Raw genomic sequence first — 19898 nt, 5'->3', positions numbered from 1 at the left:
TGTTATGGTGAAACCTTCAATCATATAAAAAACATAAATAAATTTTCAGAATCTTTGCTTCATTCCTATTTTTTAAGCTTCATAAACGTGTTACTTTGTGTCTCACTTGTACATATTGTGTTAGTTGCAATTTGTGCTTGCCGTGTTCTTTGTTATTGATTGCTTATCTTTTTTACTGTTTTAAATTTTACACTTCTTCCTCCAAAATGTCAGTGAACAGAAATATCAACTAGTTAGTATGTACATATCACAGTACATATTAATTAAGCAATGCCTGTGGAAAATATTCTGATTTTCACGTATCATTTAATGTTGTTAATTAGTAATGTAATGAAGTGTAAATTTGTGATCTCTACTTTTGTCTGTGGATAATATTGCTCCTATTTTCCCTTATTAGAATCGCAGTTTAATAGAATTAAAATTCAATTCACAAATGTGATCACGATGACTGGTGCTTACCACATATCATCTAGTGAATGGTATTTTATTATGGAGAATCCATCTTAAAGTGACTTGATCATATGGTGAACCAATCGTAAAGGAGGGGTCCACTGTACTTGATTTCTTCTATATCAGCAAACCAAATGAGAACTTGACCTGCTTCACCCAGACTACTGGAGTTGTCTCATGCCTGGAATATCGAGCTGTGCAACATATTTTAGGATACATTGCCATCCTCAACTTGGGAATATATACGCCCACCACTCTAAATGATGTCAGTGATTCTCATATCTACATATAAATATTAAACAGTTTTTTTCAAAAAAGAGTTGCATATAATTTACTCAATATCCAACCCCCAAGCTGGCTATTGAGTAAGTTAACTCCCAAACTGACACCTATGTAGGTGCTGCAGCTTTTGTGTCTTTTTTTCACAGTTGAATTATATGCCATTAAATTAGTTGTAGATCAAGTTGCTAAATTGTTTATCTTATAGTTTGTGTACTGATTCCTTTAGACACTGCCACAAGAAGTAGACCCTCCTCTTTACATCTTATAATAAGAACTGTTTGTGAGTACAATCAGAATTCAACATTCTGGGTCTCAGGAATGAAAAAGCTGATCTTGTTGCAAAACAACCTCATGATTTAACCCACAATCTCTTCAAGTGCCCTATATAGAGACTGCAAAATCTTGTACAAGCAGCCTGCATAGATCACTCTTGCTCAAGTTAAAAACAAACACCTACAAATTAAAAAATGCACCACCACTATGCTGCTCTTGCATTATAAAGCTTATAAACAAACAGTTTTCAGTTATGGAATAATCATTATTCAGTGACTGATTTGTTTCTGATTGTTTTTTAGGAATCAAGTTGCAGGTGCAATAGATGGAAAGAGGCAGTGCTGATGAAATTCAGTACTAGTCATTCTCTTCTTGCCAGTCTGTTCTTGCTTAAGGGGGAGAGTTCTCAATGCTCATGCAGTCAGACTCAACTAACAGTGGAACGTATCCTCATTTGGTGCTTCCATTATTCTGCTATTCATAAAAAATACCTTCAGTTTGCTGTCCAACTTGAAGGATGCATTAAATCTCTCACATTATTCTTGGAAATCATACAAATCTTGACCTTTCCAGATTTTACTCTTACGCAGTGTAGAGTTGTGTTAACCAGAAATAAAATAAGCAGTATTGAAACACTCAAAAATTTCAATTTTTCCACATTTCGATGCTGGAGATGATCAGATCCTTACTTACGTCACCACCAAATACGGAGGATGCGGAAAGGTCAGGGAATGACCACCACATATCCCGGAGCAATATGGCCTTAGTTGCTAATGCTCCTAAAAACCAAATAAACAAACAAACGTTATTGAAATAAAGTGGTTCTGCTAAAGGACTAATCCAATTTAGAACAAATGTTTTAAGATTGCCATTATGTGATTTAGAATAAGTATTTAATTGTTTTCTGAAAAGTCTACCATTAAAATGCTAATAGCAGAGTCCTTTTCTTTTTTATAGACTTTCTGTAACTGAAGATTGACACTGCTCTTACAATCTTGGATTGTCATGATGAGAAGGTAGCATCAAAAGAAATTTGTTATTCATATAGTGGAACTTACTGATCAATTACTGACTTCTGCTGGAGTTCATGAAACTAATTACCAATGTAGAATAATCTCTTGGAATTATCCTTTACTTCTCTGCCAACATTGTTTCTGTTCCACCATCACCTGCTGACTTAATTATATATAGCGATTGTGAGTGCTGACAGAAGACAGTTGACCTGCCTACGGCAGGTGGATGGTTCCTACTGGGCATCCAGCAGGTATGCGCTTTTTATTCTATTGGGTGTGATTGTTAAAGCATTGAATATGTCTGTTAAAATTTTTAAAATTAGAACTCTATACCTTTTCTATTGAAGTTGTAATTTTAGCCTATTCACATGCTTAATAAATGCAAGGGTTACCACTTCACTGCTATTCTAAATTTAAAATGGCTGACAACTCATTTATATACTTACTGCCTTTAGATTATTCATATAGAAGTTGCCTTCCCCAATCATGGGTGGTAGTAGGTTTTTTTTTTTTTTTTTTTTTTACTCAATCTACACTTAAAAGAAATGCATGGCTTATCATCAGTTTCTAAATTAAAAAAAAAAAAAATTCCGTTTATAGGTCTAGTACAGGAACATTGCTCATGATTATGACTGAGATGATACTGTAGCTTTGATTAAATGATACATTAATATGAACCTATTCTAAAAGCAATGCTGCCAACCAAGTGTTGAAGTCCTGATGGAAATGCACCATACCTAATTTTTTTGAAATAGTCACGATGCATTTCATTTTATGTTCCCAACATGGCACTTGCTTCCTAAGTTGTTTCAACTGTTTTGTGCAGAATTTTGAACGATAGTGTGGTGTTTTAATGAAACACTGTTGTTGATACTACATCTTGCAAATTTCTTATTTTAACATTTCCAGAGTCAGCGGTTGCGAGAACATAGAATTCAAACAATTCCTTGCATCTGAACTAATTTATTTTTCAGGGTATTCTCTGTTCTTGGTATTCTGTTTACATTAATGCCCTACATTCTTCAAGTATTCTGTACAAGGGAATGCAGCAAGACATGAAAAGCCTACTAAACTTTCTGCATATTCTCAAATCTCATTTGTTTCACCCGTTCTGCAAAAAATACTGAGTTGATAAAATGGTGCAAAGAATAGTAGTACAGAGTCTTCTTCCCAATCATTCCAAAAGATGCATTAGTAAAATGCTTTGCATGCTTTGAGTGGTTACTTTTATTACCTGCTTTTAATTTTAGCTGCATATTCTAAGGATTATTGCAATACTTGGGGGCAACTAGATTAGTCTTGATTTGCACAATTCAAGTCAAAAGGTTATTTCTTATTAATGTTATGTATTTCAAGTATTATGATTTATTTATTTTTTAAATATTAAATTACACTTGTAGAAATTGCTTCAAAATAAAAGGTATTATACTAAAATAGACCTATTATACAATACAGTGTGATATTATTTGTAATGTAGGACAATTGTAAATGTTTCTTGCTTTCCCCCCTACTTTTAATAGAGCCTATCATGGTGTTCCTTAGCCATCAGTACTGATGGCGAACAGAAGTGCGCCTGCTCATGACTTTGCACCAGCCTGGCTTAAGATTCCTTCGTATGATAGCGGTGTAAGTATTAATGGAGTTTTCATTATGTTATATTGAAATATTTTGCTTACTGAAGCTGATTTGGAACAACTGCTGATGAATGTAGTGCTATAAAAATACGGTAAAAGCCCAGCTATCCAGCATCCATCCAACTGTCAAGCTTATGTAACCAGCATATTTGAAAAATATATTAAAAAGAAAGAAAGAGTAAAAAAGGACATTTGCATTGCACCACCTACCAACCCAATAGGGAAGAGATTTCATACTCTTAAATATTAATGTTAACAAGACATATATTATTATATTAAAATTAATTCTTGAAAAAAAAAATTAGATGTATCAAAAGTGATCAACAGGGGTGCTGAAGTCTCTTTTGCCTGTCAGCATTTATGTTGCCATATCTATAATTCATCCATCTGTTAATCTGATGGTTGGTATCTAGAAATGATTAGAAAGTTTGTGAAAAATGTTTATATGTTTTATTAATGTTAAAACAGAAACTAGATATTTTATAGAAGACTCAAAAAAGATTAAAATTGTAATGCTCAGGTTATTACGGGTTATGACATTACTTATTAGCTAGGATCATACTCCTTCACTTATGAAGGCATGTGATCTTGGCTCTTTAACAATTTGTCATATAAAAGCACAATTGGTGCGAGGTTTCATTGAAAAGAAGTCTAAAAGCAAGCGTTAAATTTAATTACAATTAAAATAAAGTATACTATTCACATGCTGGTGTGACTAAGAAGTTTTAACTTTGCATTACAGCATTTTGTTGTGTTGTGTTGGCACCTATACAAGTAATGCCCATTTAACCAGCAAATGTATGCAACTGGAGACCCCCAGTCCCCCACGGCTGTTGTATAATTGGGCTTATACCATATTACTATTAGTACTGGCAAAATGAGTATTAATTAAATTTTTCTTACTATTGCAAGTTAGGATGAAATGGATACAGTGACTATTGTAAAAGAAATTTTCTTTTTTTATTTATAAAAAGGAGGAATGCTACATTATTCATTCTAAATGAATAACACAAAGGATTACTGCTTTACGTGTACACACACACACACACACACACACACACACACACACACACACACACACACACACACACACACACACACACACACACACACACACACACACACACATTGAAGTAATTTTATTTTAAATGGAAATATGAAGTAATCGCCAAAATAGACTTCTTCCAGATAGCCAAATTTTCCGGATAATCGAACAGTCAATCGAACAGAAAAGTCAAGATTAAATAAATTTAATCTTACCTTACAATTAAATTAAATAATTAAGATGAATTAAATAAAAAAAAAAAAAATTAAACCAGTCTTTGGAAAACAGAAACATTCATCCAGGTATTTTTATGATTTTTATACGAAACAGGAAAATTAGAAAGATTTTTAAATGTTCTCAGTTTTTTCGACTTACCGATAATGGACAATCTGTGCATCCCAGTAGCATTTGCACGCATAGCAATTGTAACTTGCTCTTTTCCCATCTTAAAACCTGGTGCAGACATTTCTCTTTTAGTGGCTAGTGTTTTTCTCTGTAATGCTTTTCATAATAAGCCAGTCTCATCAATATTATAAAAGTTTTCTTTCTTGTAATTTGCTATAACTGAAGCAGACTTACTTTTAAAGGACACTGCTGCTGATTTGTCTGTAGAAAGTTTCTTGCTATTAAGAGGCAACAAAGTTTTTCAGCCAACCTGTGCTTGTCTTAAAACCTTTGTTGCCTCTTAATTTTCAATTAAAATCCAGTGTTTGTTCACACAACATTGGGCCAGACACTGGTTCACCTAAACTTTGCTTCTGAAGAAATACAAGATAAAATGCATTCTCTAAAGTGGCATTTTCAGGTTTCGACATCGTCTTTCGACAAATTTTGTTATAGCATTGGAATTTTTATTGATGTAGTAAATTGTTGAAGTCCCCACATTAAACTCTTAGGAGAGATTTTTTTTTTTAAATTTTAACCTTTTCTAATTCTATTAATAATTTCCGTTTTTTTTGTTGCAATGTTAAAACTGTGTTTTAAAAAATTGAGAAAAATAATAAATCACAGTTTTGGGCTGATATTATTCTTACCGAATCTGAAATTCACTCATGGTTTCTGAGAAAACCCAGTAGCCTCTGTGATATTTTTCTAAAGCACATTTCTGAAGGTCACATAGAATTATAAAGGTCACAACTGTAAAACAATTTGCAGTTTTCGGTTTATTGGGGTTTTTTTGTTTATACAATCTGTTATAAATGGGTAGTAAACTCGATCTTTCGCTTATTAGAATAAAAATTCAGTTTGCAAACATGATATCACTATAACCGCTGCTTACTATACTACCGTTAATAAAAAAAATAATAAAGATCAACCTTCCAAATTTTTCCAGATAACTAATATTCTACTGTACTTTGTTTAAAAATAAATTTGATTTAGCTTCAGAAATATGGTGCAAATTTATTTCCATTTGTAAAGCTTGCTATATACCTGGAGCAAACATTACAGTAGATGAGCAGCTATTTACAACTAAAGTTAGATGCCAAATACATGGCCCACCTGGTGTGTGACCAGAAAAGTTTGATATAAAGTTTTGGTTGGCAGCTGACAACTCCAAAAAACCAGAAAAGTTTTACTGAATGGCTTTCCTTATTTGGGGGTAAGACAATATGCACTCACCTAGTTGACCACTTTCTGAATATGTCTTTCTAAAACTAACGAAAACATTTTTGAATCGAGGTTGAAACATAACCACTAATAACTTTTATCAGTTTTGAATTGGCAAAGAAATCAATCCAAAAACAAACAATTCATAATGGAAACTGTGAATTGTGCTCATAAAAAAGTTCCATCCTCCATAAAAAAGAAGACAGAATTATATTCCATTTCAGTTTTCAAACTTGATGATTGTACACTGATGTATTATCAGGTTGAAGCAAATAAAAACGTCATAATCTTGAGTACATTTCGCACAAACGTTGCAATAAGTAATGGTACAAAAAAGAAGCCTGACACAGTATTATATTACAATGAAACAAAGTACGGGGTTGATGTTTTAGACCAAATGGCTAAAATAATTCACGAAAAGCAGGTTCACGTAGATGGCCGGTTCCCATCTTTTATAATATATTAGATCTTGCAGTAATCAATGCCTGGATTATTTATAAAGAAGTGAAAGGGAAAGTCATGAAGAAAAGAGATTGTATATTGAATCTAGCTAAAGAATATGTAGATTCACAGACAGCAGCAGCTTGAACCACTAACAATAGCAGCCATACCAAACCTCTCAAAAGGCATCAGTGCCAAATTAGGCGATGCAAGGCAAACAAATTACAAAAATAGGCACTGTTAATAAAAATGTATGTGTGAAAAAGGTACAGGAACTGTTGGGAAAAAAACTGCCATTTGTTTAATTTGTGGAAATTAGTTTTTAAACTTCAGTTTATTTTTTAAACAAGGTTGTATTCAAATTTTTGCTGTCAGAAATATTACTTTTATGCATATTACCATAACCACAATACTATGTACTGTTGCCAGTTACTTTATATCAATGCTTATAATAAGATTTTGGAAACAATATAAAAGTATTTTTTATGTACAGCAGTCAAAATAACTGGCAACAGCAGTTTTGGGTATTTTTGTTATCTGATGGCTCTAGTGTTAATGTATGCACTGCATTACATTTCAGGTACATTCAAATTGTTTTTTCCTTAAATTTAATTGATTTTTTTTTCTTTTTCTGTGATTAATAGAAAAGTAAATACAGTATATATCCTTCTCAATTAATTACTCTAACTTTATAGAACACTTAATAAAACTTAGTTTCAAGTTCTCTGAACTTAGCTATTCAGTTTAATTAGAACTATATAATATTTATTACTCTCCTCCCGGATAAATATTTTTTTTCTTTTTGAGTCTCCTCTCTCTTTTTTTCTCACTCTGTATACATCTTCATAGACAGAAACATGCCATCCATGCACGGTCTGTGGATTTCTATTTGTCTGATTTTAATGAAATTTGTAATGACTCAACAAATATTTTTAAAAGGAACAACTATAAAATTTGATGAAAAATCTGTCCACTGGGAGTTATGTGCAGATGGACAGACATGGTGAAGACAAGTGCTTATGCAAATGTGCCTTAAAATTAGGAGTGACAGAGCTTGGTTCATAGGTTCTTTAGAAAAGACTACATTTACCCCTTTTCAATGGATGGATAAAGGTGTCCCCCAGACAGTCACAACAGCAAAACCTAACAGAGTGTAGCATTATTTTCTCAAACTATTTCAATACCTGCATTGAACTAGTATCCTGCTTTTTACCAGATAGCACTATTTCTTAAGGTACCTGGATCTTACTGATATAGATGTATAAGGAAAGTAGCCCTCATTATACCAGAATACCGAGGGTGATAAAACAAACTTAAAAAACACAGCTTGAAACCTATTCTAAGATGTGGAATACTATCTGATGCTGTCAATACTGAAATAATTGTTGCTGTAGTAAAGTTAATCACAAGTGATTAACAAAAAGATTTCAGGAACTGCTAGATAGCCAATAATATCCACTTGCAGCATTGAAGACTGTTCACTGTCATCTACAGATGTCTAAAGCAGTTGTGAAATGGGTCCAAAAAAAACTTGACTGTACATGATTGTACAGTTGTTATCCACTGAGCTTTTCTTTTCAATACCAAACCAAAAACTATTTCTAAGATTGTTATTAATCCTTGCAACATCCCTCCTAAAAAATTTCCTACTCAGCAGGCAAGATTTTGAAGAAACATTATTAGTTGAGTTACCAAAATATACTATGATAATGGTGATTACTATGCTCAATTCATGTTTATATTAATTTAATGCTGTGGATTGAACGAAATAGGAAGTTATAAGTAGTTGACTCATGGGGTCATTGATTTCCCAAAAGGGAAGTCAGTGTAGGTGACATACTACATATAAATATGAAGTACCACTCCACTTAGGCCTGATGGCAAGGTTCAGAACATTATTAGTTGATTTCCTAGACGCTCCTTCCTTGAAGAATGTATGTTGAATCTTACGAGCCTTTTAATTTCACAAAAGTTGTTACACAACATTTTATCATGAAAAAATCAAGGCCCCATACAGTTGACCACAAACCATCCAGCTCTAAATTTCTAGCCCCATATGCTCCACATGCTAAACGTACAGCGATAAAAGTATCAAGTTCTTGAATGGATGTAGACCAATTGTTATCCTTGAATTATCTTTGTGCTTCAATTTCAGTGCAGTTCTGAATGTGTTTTATCATTGAAGTGTCTACAAATAAACGAAATGCACTTACCACAGAAGCACACACATTTCGTCTTGCATAAGGAGTTGGCCCAGGGTTATCATTAATTAAGTTCCTTGGTAGGCCCACCTGCTGAAGGCCCACCAGATTTTGACTCCCACACGTGCCCAGATTTTGAAGTGTTTGCTGCCAACTGATAGATGCATATAGTTTTTACAATTATGATGCTGTGTATTATGCGCCTCTGTAGCCAGGTGGGAAGGAGCAGCAGTGCGTAGCACATGCTTCTTGATTAGACCGGGGTTCGAGCCCGTCACCACCAAATACGGAGGATGCGGAAAGGTCAGGGAATGACCACCGCACCGGAGCAATATGGCCTTAGTTGCTAATGCTCCTAAAAACCAAATAACAACAACAGCTGTGTATTATCAAGGTTGTACAAGGATCAAAAGTTTTAATTTTCGCTACTACTACTAGATTCCTCGGCTCTTTTATTAAGAATCCATTCATCAGTTTTTCTCTAAATTCATCTCCAGACTCATTTTCAGATAGCTTTTCTAATTCCTTTAGACATTTTTGAATCTGCTCTTGGGTAAGACCACAAGATCACCACATTTTAGCAACATAATCAAATTAGCACTGTAAAAATTGTTGAAATACCTTTCCATGTACAGGTGCCCCCCCCCCCCCCACTTAACACTGATAATTTGTTATGGAAAAACAGAGCGCTAAGAGAGTGCTGTATTTCCGTAATGTAACATTGTATTTGTGAGTCATCATCTAGGCCACCGCGACTCACAAATAATAAATGGCAGTGAAAAGACACCAGATGTCGGTTAAAATATTTAATATTAAAAATCAGTACATACGTATATAATCATATGGTAAGTAACTACATTACATATCAAAATTAAACTTAAAATGGCAATTAAAATCGTGAATCTATTAATCCGATGGCCCTGGGCTGTCAAGTTTTCATATCTTTGGCCGATTTTGGGTTGTACTTTGGCCCTATTCCTAGTAAACTAAAAGGGGTTTTACTTTAAAATCCCCGCAGCGTTACCATTCAACAGTAAAGTCAACCGATCCTTTGCCGCTTTGAAGCCTGGCATGTTTTTTCATCTTTCAATATGAAACTTTTTTTATGCATTCGTTTCCAAAAGAGTCCTGTTTCGTCTATGTTAAAAACTTGTTGAGAAGTATAACACCTCTTTTTCAATAATTTTAAGAAGTTCCTTTTTTGAAAGTTTCGGCTCCTTGATCTGCACTTAACTGCTTCTCCCTGAATTTTAAATTTATCAAACCAGCCCTTACTAGCTTTAAATGGTTCCACTTTTTTTTTTTTTTTTTTTTTTTAAGGTGAGCTTTCTTCACTTTTTATTTAATAATATTTAACTTAACGGACTTGTGCGTTGGATATTATCTTCAATAAAATTATTTAGAAGTCTCTCCATTTCAATTATAATAGCCAGCCTAGCCATAACCAATTTAATTGCTTGCAGTGGAACAGCTGTGTGTAACTGCGTTGTATTAATTATTTTACAATGTTCAAGTAAACTGTCTGTTACCTAACACTGTACTGAGTGATGACTAGACTTTGGATAAATGCATATAATGCAAATATTACAAGCAATATACTTGATAATTTTTTTAAAATGTTGATTTCAGAACTACATAACAAGACACCATACTGCAATTGAATTAGTGTGGAAGAAAATTTCACTGAGTGTGGGAAACTTTTTAATGCTGTTTTCTATTCATTTTCAAGCTTGTCGACTACATCACATTAAATGTTTTCATTAAACATGCCAAAAATTTAATCTGTACGCTGGTAAAAGTGTTAGTGAGATATGGGTTATAATATAAGAACAGCATTAGCGAATTTGCGTAGAGCAAACCGCATTATAACAAGGGCCTGTTGTATAGAACTACACAGCAGGCCCTTGGTATTGACTCCTGCACACGCTCAGACCTGAAGTGCTGTGCAAGGTATAGAGCTAAAATTTTAAAGCAAAATGTGGGCAAAATTATTTGCAATTGTGCATGGTGTAAGTTAATGTAAAGTTAGGAAATGTCGTGGACTCACACTTCTGTATTTAAAAGGACTGCAAGACTACAGCAATTTACTTTAAAATTTTGAGAAAAATTGCACCCATTTTTTTATCAACACACATTTTCTTTTCTTCATCACTCAGTGACGAACAAAAAATGCCTTTAGACTTTCTCTTTTTTCTCTTGTTATTTAGAATTAATTTTTTAACACATCTGTTAAATTCCAATAAGAATTAATTAAAAATACATAAAATAATTCACAGTTTTTCCTCTCTTATTGGGACAAATGATAGTATTACTGGGAAGTGGGACTTGAAGTTCTAAATCGGGACGGTTGGCCACCCTGATATCAGTTTACTCCCCCCCCCCCTCTTCAACCAGTGTACGCCAGGCTAAATTGCATACGAATGGCATATTAGATCACTACATTTCTCCTTTTTTCGTAGATGTCATTACACCTATGCATACTTATCTATGCAAAAGCCTGTCAAAATAAAATGTTCCGTGGTCTGTTTGTCTATCCCAGTATATTAATAACTGAAAAAAAAAAAAAAAAATTTGTTTTTTTTTTCAGGGAACACTTGTTCACATCTCACAGAACACTGGTGTTCTGCAGAACAGTTTGGAAAATGCTGGATTAGAGGCTGTTTAATTTTGTAATAAATTTTACAGGAAATTAACTCTTGTTATCCAAATTAACGCTTAAAAGTCTATGAATACTAAAAAAGCAAGAGTACAAGAGATTTTATTGTAATTCACTTCAGTCACCTTCCATTATAACAAGTATCTTTGATATAATAAAACAGTTGAGAAGTAGTACCCACTCTTTTATATACACACTATATTTGCAGCATCCCTAAAGAGCGATTACTGTTGAACTGGAATTAATTTTTCCTAATTTCAAAGCACAGTGAGAAGAGTTTTTGCCATATAGGTTTGTGACTTTTGCAGTAGAATAATGAAATAAATGTAGGAAATGTGGTATCTTGCACACGAATGCTACATAATATAAATCCATACTTTCCATTTACTTTTCTAACTCAGTAAGCTTCATTTTAAAATGTACCTTATTTTCCCTTGGAGAATAAATTTAATGAAATTTTGAATATTATACGTTTCCAAGCATAGTTTTATATATCATAACTTTATTTGCCAGAAAGGCAAGTAAAATTATGTTGTATTGATATTTTTGTCATTCTTCAAACATCTTCTCTAATAACAAACATAATGAGATGTGCTAAGTTTCTGGAACAAGAGACAAGTTTGAAAAAACTTAATTTGAGAAAAATTAATGTTTTTTTTTTTTTTCTCAAAATGTTAATTTTTCTCAAATTAAGTTTTTTGCTACAGTTTACAGCACTGTTTATAGTTAAAAGTTTCATATATTTTTATATTTCACTCATTATGATCATAGAATTTTCCTCTGTTTAACTTAATTAAACTGACTGTGTAATAGTGATTATCCCTATAGTAGACTTCTCATTTTAGGGTATACCTTTAATAATGGACTTACACTATCTGTATCGTTTTTAGCAGTATGTATTCACTAAGTCATAATTTTAAATATTGGTCAACATGTTTCTGATAGGTACAAAGCAATTATAGGAACTTTATTCTTTTTACTATTTATTCTGATCTGTAAACATGATGTACTTTTGTTTATTTGTGCATAAATATAACTGTTGTGACTTATTTTGTTTGAAATGTTTAGAGGCCTTCTGGTGCAGATAGTGAGCGTGGTGGTCATACTAGTCGTAGGGATGAACATCGGTTTGGGTTTAATCGCCGTGATAAAGAGAGTAATACTTTGATTGGTCAGCAACAGCCAGAACAACAGCAGACTCAGCAACAACAACAACAGCAGCAGCAGCAACAGCAGCAGCAGCAGACTCAACAGCAGCAACAACATCAACAGCAGCAGCAGCAACAACAACAACAACAGCAGCAGCAGTATTCAGATCCCAAAAGAGAGAGAGATGGTAAGCATTAAAAATATAAAAACTAAGGTAGTGGCATACAAAAGAATTTTCAGTAATACAAAATTTCTGTGGAAGTACCTATTTTAATCTCATAGGTATCAACATGCAAAAAGCAAGCTGACCTGATAACAGTAGGTGCCATCTTAATCTGTTTACTGACTACAGACATATGGAAAACATGTTAGCCAATGTTTATTGTTGTTGGTACTGGGAACCAGCATTCACTAGAAAGCACATTAATGCTCTAATATATGTACAAAGCCGGGTTTACTGGGACACAGTTGTTCCAAGGTCTGGAGGAAAAGGGGTGGGGACCCAACTTATTGTAAGGAGTCAAGTTCAGCTTTTAATTGCTGTAATTTGTGCATTTACTATAATTAGTGCCTTTTTTGTTTATTGTATCTAAATCTGTTTGTAAGTATTAAAATAGTTCATGTATTTGTGTGTATCAGCACTCCAGACTTACCTAAATCTGCCATCTTTAGTGTTAGTATTAGTAAACAATGCTAGAAAGCAAGCTTATACAGCAAAAAAAAAAACACAACTTCCATATCACCTGCTCATCTTCTCTAACATTTTGTTTAGTTCTAGTTCTTCCTTAAATTTGAAACTGGCTGCAGGCAAATTTCTGCATATCTATCCTGCCACAATCATTCCTCAGTTTGAATTTATTCTCTTGCAAGTGTGTAGTCTGAGCAAGTTGAAGGATTCCATCAGTATTGAGCTTACTCAATCCTTCCAAAATGTTGTCCATGCAGGGGCCTGGTCTGCAGTTCGCAGAACTGAAGCCTTTCCTGATAAGTGCATTCCAACACATCGTTTCTGAAATGAGACATCCAGACCTATATGCAGTACTGAAGATGTAGCCTAACCATTGCCTCAATTGCAGGAAATGTAATTATATTTGTCATATCTTTAAATGCTGATTCTTCAGATGAGAAAGGGTTTTTTTTTTTTTTTTTTTTAATGAATAAAAAGAACTTGTGTACACTGAGTTATGGTAGGCAAAAATTTTAATGTTATCATTTATTCAGTGAATTGAAAAGATATGAAGAGCAATTTTTTTCAATAAATCAGAATCAATCTCGAAACTTAATTATATTTTAAAAAAGCTGAACATCTGCTAACAAAAAACATGGACTAAATGGCATAAACAGCCAGAACTACCCAGGAGAAATGATTTGATATTTTAGATAGTTTTGTTGTTACTTTTAGGTAATAAAATAGCATTAATAAATATTTTTTTCTTGTCACTATTTCTCACACAGTATTCTTATTTATCCTGTATTGGGTGTTTCATTAAATCTTTGAAATTAAAACATTAGTAACCATGGTTAAAAATAAAGGGCTATTAGCAGGCAGATAGGCATAATCAGTACAGAGTCCAACACACTTTTACTGTGTTTGTTCCATGAGTTATTTAAGCTGCTTATTGGCACTGGTTACTGGAAAGCGGGGTATGCTCTCTATTTATTTGCACCTTACCACGACAGAATCTGGGTGAGATTAATTGGAAAGTTAAAAGTTATGTTCACACCTATAGTCTAGAAGTCACAATATGTCCCAGGAGGCCCTTGTGCCAAAAATCTTCAAATAGTCTAGAAGTGGAGATATCACCAAGGATTGTAGATGTTTCTTCCTTTCCATGTCATAGTACATAAATAACATAAATGAGCTCTATATTTTTATAGAGCTAATTTATGTTATTTTTGGTACTTTGTACTTAGGAGTCAGATTGTACTGAAATAGGCAAATAAGGGCTTTTGTTAATAGCACTTTTGATTCTATAAATGCTTTTGGCATGTAAAAAGAACCTAGGATATAATAACTTGTACCATTATTGTAGAGTAGCATAAACTGTCTCTGAGCTGTATGAAGTCAAAATTCAAGTTCCTGATACTGATTTGGACCCACTTTTATACAAATCTGAATTTATATAAATATCAATTTATACAATTCAGATCCACTTTTATACAAATCTCTTTTGTATGTTGCTAATTAATGAAATTAATTGCTTTAAATATATTATCAATAATCTGGTTTAAATCATGTGAAAATCATCTCAAATCCAGTTTAAGACAGGAGAAGTTCTTAAAAGGCCTCTTTGCTTGGTGCTGTCATTAATTGCTCTCAACTACAGAAGGAGGGTCTGATTCTAATATTTTCTCAGGTTGTGTCACTGAAATTATTCTTGTAGGGATATTTGCTTTATTCTTTATTTCACCTTAAACTTACTGTTAATCTCCTGGTAATTATGTAAACTATGATTTTTTTTCAAAAAAAAATGCACTAAAGCTATTCAGTTTAAAAATATAGCATATCACAATCAGCTTGTATACAAATTTCTGTATACTAATTTCTGTAATTAGTAAATCCTAACTTTATTTTCAAATGGCTAAAAGTAGAAAACTTGTATGGTAATAACCCAAATGAAGGGTGAACAGAAAGTGGACATGGAAAAGCCCAAATGGATTAACAACTAATGAAATTGGCTTCATCCGCACTAACAGAAGATATATCGTGAATGATGTTACCGTCCTGAACAAGGTAAATGTTGGAAGTGATCACAGAATGGTAAGATGCACAGTTGATATAAATGTAAGAAAAGAAAGGAAAAAAACTGACTCGAGTAAATAATACAAAGGTCTTTAAGATAACAGAAGAGGAGAAAAAAGCAGCGTGTACTGGAACTTAAGAACAAGTTTGAGCTTCTGCAGACTGTTCAGGACCAAGATATTGACGAGGAATACTGCAACTTTCTGAAAGTGATAAAGCCCAAGAAACCTATAGGAAAAAGAAATCAAAGAAGAAAAAATTAGTCAAGAAATACTTGTCATGATGAACCGAAGGCGACAAATGAAGAGCAAGATAAACACTGACAAGGAGAAAATTGAGTTCACTGAGTTATGCAAAGCCATTAGAAGGAGACTCAGAGAGGACATAAGATTTAACACAAGAAAAGTAGAACAAGCATTAAGGGAAAACAGGACTTAAATCAGCAGCAGTGAGCAGTAATACAGAAAGACAAATGATACTGAAACTGAAGAATAGAGATGTACTTATAAATAGCAGAGAAGGCATATTTTAAATAGTGGAAGACTACTATAGAGAATTATACAAGGAACGAGGAAATGATGCCAGCAGTGGGGAAGATGGATCACAAATTCGTAACACATACAACATACCTGGTATCCTTCTTGATGAGGTAGTACATGCGTTGAAGAATCAAAAATTGAAATGGTGGATTCATATACTTATCTGGGACAAGTTATTAGCTGTAATAATGATAAATGGCTGGAAGTCAAGAGAAGAATAAATTTTGGATAGATAGCATTCAGGAAATATAGTCACATACTGAGGAGCAATATCCCAATTTGTGTGAAACGTAAAATAATGAACCAATGTATACTCCCCGCCATGACTTATGGAAGAGAAATTTGGACACCCACCAAAAGAATGGAAGAGAAGCTGAAAACTACACAGGGAAGAATGGAAAGAATTATATTAGGAATCAGACTGTTGGATAAGAAGAGAAACACATGGATTAGGCAGCAAACTCAAGTAAAGGACATTCTTATCTAAACTAAAGAACTAAAATGGTCTTGGGCAGGACACGTAGCTCAAAGACATAATGGCAGATGGACTAAGAAAATAACAGAATGGTACGCAAGAGGAGCAAGAAGAAAACCTAGAAGACAACGACGGAGATGGACAGGTGAAATTCATGAGCTTGTGGGTAGTACATGGATGTCCATTGCATAAAATAAAAGGAACTGGAAAGTTTCTGGAGAGGCCTTCATCCTGCAGTGGATTGAAAATGGCTGATGATGAACCCAAATGATAGTTGACCCTTCTGGTATCTTGCTAATGCTGTTGGGCACAACTTCTGATTGTCAATAGTTCAACTTCTGTTACATAAAAAAATAAATAAATTTTCTGTTTATACTCCGGCGACCAAACGGTCAGAGGGGTTTATGAGAAACAGCAATGTATTCAGCAGTCACGGGCTTGAACCCCGGTCACTCAAGGCACGTGTACTTATGCATCTGTGCGCCTAACCACTAGGCTACGGCGGCCTTCATGGTGGTTCTTTTGCATCCTTATCTAAAGTTAAGGCTGAATTGTTAACATTAAAGTTTTCCTCTTACTTTTCCATCATTAGTAGTAGCAGATGTTTTCCTACTGTACTGAACATAATCCCCTCAATGACCCCTTGTTTTTTGCTAAACAATTTTCATGATGAAAAGTCAGTCACTGTTCTCTTCCTGTGATAGCAGTTACTTTTGTCTTATTTTTAAACTAATGTTGGTGTTTCCCACTGTCTGTTTGTTTTTTTCAGTAGTCAAAGAATGTCATTTTAATAATCTTTTGTCTAGAAATCATGCCTACAGTTTGTTGATGACAGTAATTATCTCCAGCAGGGAGAAGAAAGCATAGTTAACCTCAGTCCTAAAGCTTAGTGTCTTATTTCTCAAAAAAAAAAAAAAAAAAAAAAAAAAAAGGCATTGCCTTATGCTCATTTTCAATAACTCAAGTTTTCAAACAGGATTTCATATCTTTAATGAGGATACTCCTGACATTTAACTTTTCATAGTTTATGCATTATCACAAATGATGCTTCCCCCATACTTAAAGAAATTAAATTTTCTCTTTTTAGTGCTGCATTTCTTCTAAACAGCAAATGACTCTGTATAACTCAGATTTGCCCTACCATAGATTACTGCTCCCACATTTGGAGTGCTGACACAAAACCTCTCTTAAGCTCCTAGACTCTATCCAGAATAAGGCACTCTGGTTAATTAATACCTATCTCTTAAAATCTTTCCGCTCTCTATCACAGTCATTTTTATCTTTTTTGCTACATGCATTATCTATAGATATATTTTTATGGTAGACCCTTTTTTTTTTTCTTTTGCATTAGCACCTGCAATTTGACCTATTTTTTTTTTTCTAACCTGAGCACATGCTTTAAATGGTTGAACTCCAAACTCGCCAAAAAAACATCTACATTTACCGCTTTTACTTCTGTTCTTTAGAACAGCTTTTCTTATATATTTTCTGAAAATTGAAAAAAAATTTATATTCATTGTCAACAAATCTTTCTCAACCTTCATCCCATACACAATGCTAGAGTACTATAGGTTCTAATACCTTTTGTGTTTGAAGTCATTGAAAAATAGTTTTTTAATTTTTATTACTTTCTTTATTTTCATAAAAATAAAAAAAACAGCCTTTTTTTATTAAGACAGTCACAGACAGAAGAAATGTGAATAGATGCAAAGAAAACTTGATGAGGGGTGATGAGGTGTTGCCTTGTTGAATATAAATACTGCATAGGCTACAATAATCTGAAGCTAGAATGGGGAAAATGTTGATATCTATCAGATTTTGAAAAAAAAAAAAAAATTTCAAGCCACTATTCAAGAAATGAAAAAGACAACTCAAAAGTTTTCAACGACTGAAAGGCAAGCAGTTCTTCCACATCTCAAAGGCGGGGGGGGGGGGGACTTCGAGAGAGAGAGAGAGGCCATCATATTCTGGAGGACTGTATAGAAAAATAGGACATCTCGTGCAGCAAATAACATCTGAATTCAGCCAAGCCCAGAACTTCCCCATTTCAACCCATACCATGCACGTGGAATTGAAGAAATTAGGTATTAGAAGTCACCTGCTTATTCCTAAGCCACTTTTTTTTTTTTTTTTCAGAGTAAAACGGAAGAGTCTGCTTGCAGTGGTGCTGTGGATGTCTTGATTGGACAATGGAACAGTCAAAGAAAGCCGTGGTCAGACGAATAATGATACACTTTGTTTTGCACTGATGGTAGTCACAAAGTGTGGGAAGACACCCTAATGAAGGGATGGACCTTGCCTGCCTTGGTAAGATAATCTGCACCTCTGGGGTGGATTGTCTTACCAAACATTCTCCATACCATGATAATACCATCTGGAGGTGGTATCATGGTATGGGGAATGTTTTATTGGCATGGATTGAGTCTGTTGATACTGGTATAAGATTGAATGTTATTCAGGGAGTACCTGGATTTTGTATCAGATCTATTGCACCCTGCAATGCTACACTTTTATTACGAAGGCAATGCTCATTTATGGATGACAATGCAAGTGCATCATGCCAGAATCGTGCAAAAATGGTTTGGAGAACATGATGCAGTTTTCACCATTTTCTTTGGCCCCCACATTCACCTGATCTCAATCCTATTGCGAATGTACGGGATTTGCTAGAAGAATGGTTACAATTTGACCAAAATGCAATAAAACACCTTATAGAATCTATGCTGTGCCACACACACACTTGCTGTTTTTCAAAACAAAAGCGGCCCAATACTGAATAAAGGTTCATATTGTGTGTGTGTGTGTGTGTGTGTGTGTGTGTGTGTGTGTGTGTGTGTGTGTGTGTGTGTGTGTGTGTGTGTGTGTGTGTGTGTGTGTGGATAGATTAGATGCAAAAATGTGCTGTTATGAAGATGTCTCAAAGTTAGCATTAGCAGAGGCATATGATGCAAGAAAGCAAGCTTATATAGCATCAGCCAAAAAAAATCCCTTCCATTCACTCCAAATGCTTGTCTAGTTCTGCCTTGAACTTATTAGCATTATGCTAATAAGCCCTGTATCCATTTTTCACAAGTAGATCTAGTGTATATATCTCTTTACAGTTTTAATTTTGTATGTTTGGAAATACATAATTAACACAGGAAGTGACTTTTCATTTAAAATATTTAACTAGCTATTTCTGGAGAGAGGAAGCCATCATATTTTCCGTCTCGTCACCATTCTATTGATTTTGATGACTCTCAGCATCATAGCGGTAGTGTTCGCTTATTTGGATGTAATGGTTCCAGTGGACCCCTTTCCAATTCCCAGCCATCTCTTTTGAGAAGACCCCATAGCAGGCATGATTTCAGGGATATTCCTGCATCTTATAAGGTAAAAAGACACTTTTA

The 19898-nt window shown here is 34.0% G+C and overlaps 1 protein-coding gene across 1 annotated transcript in view; it reads left to right on the top strand.

Annotated features, from left to right (window-relative positions):
• The window catches only part of LOC150091674 (uncharacterized), a 133718-nt gene that overhangs the window by 56627 nt on the left and 57193 nt on the right, over positions 1–19898 (top strand). Inside the window, exons 2-5 of the mRNA XM_090376298.1 lie at positions 1963–2269; positions 3539–3644; positions 12672–12939; positions 19682–19881. Coding sequence (XP_090232424.1) covers positions 3573–3644; positions 12672–12939; positions 19682–19881 — 540 coding nt within the window. The 5' untranslated portion in view covers positions 1963–2269; positions 3539–3572. The remainder of the gene's footprint in view (positions 1–1962; positions 2270–3538; positions 3645–12671; positions 12940–19681; positions 19882–19898) is intronic.

The sequence above is a fragment of the Mastigoproctus giganteus genome, chromosome 1, assembly GCF_048544385.1.
Source record: "Mastigoproctus giganteus isolate SK-2022 chromosome 1, ASM4854438v1, whole genome shotgun sequence".
Lineage (NCBI taxonomy): Eukaryota > Metazoa > Arthropoda > Arachnida > Uropygi > Thelyphonidae > Mastigoproctus > Mastigoproctus giganteus.
This window is presented reverse-complemented; position numbering and strand designations above follow the sequence as displayed.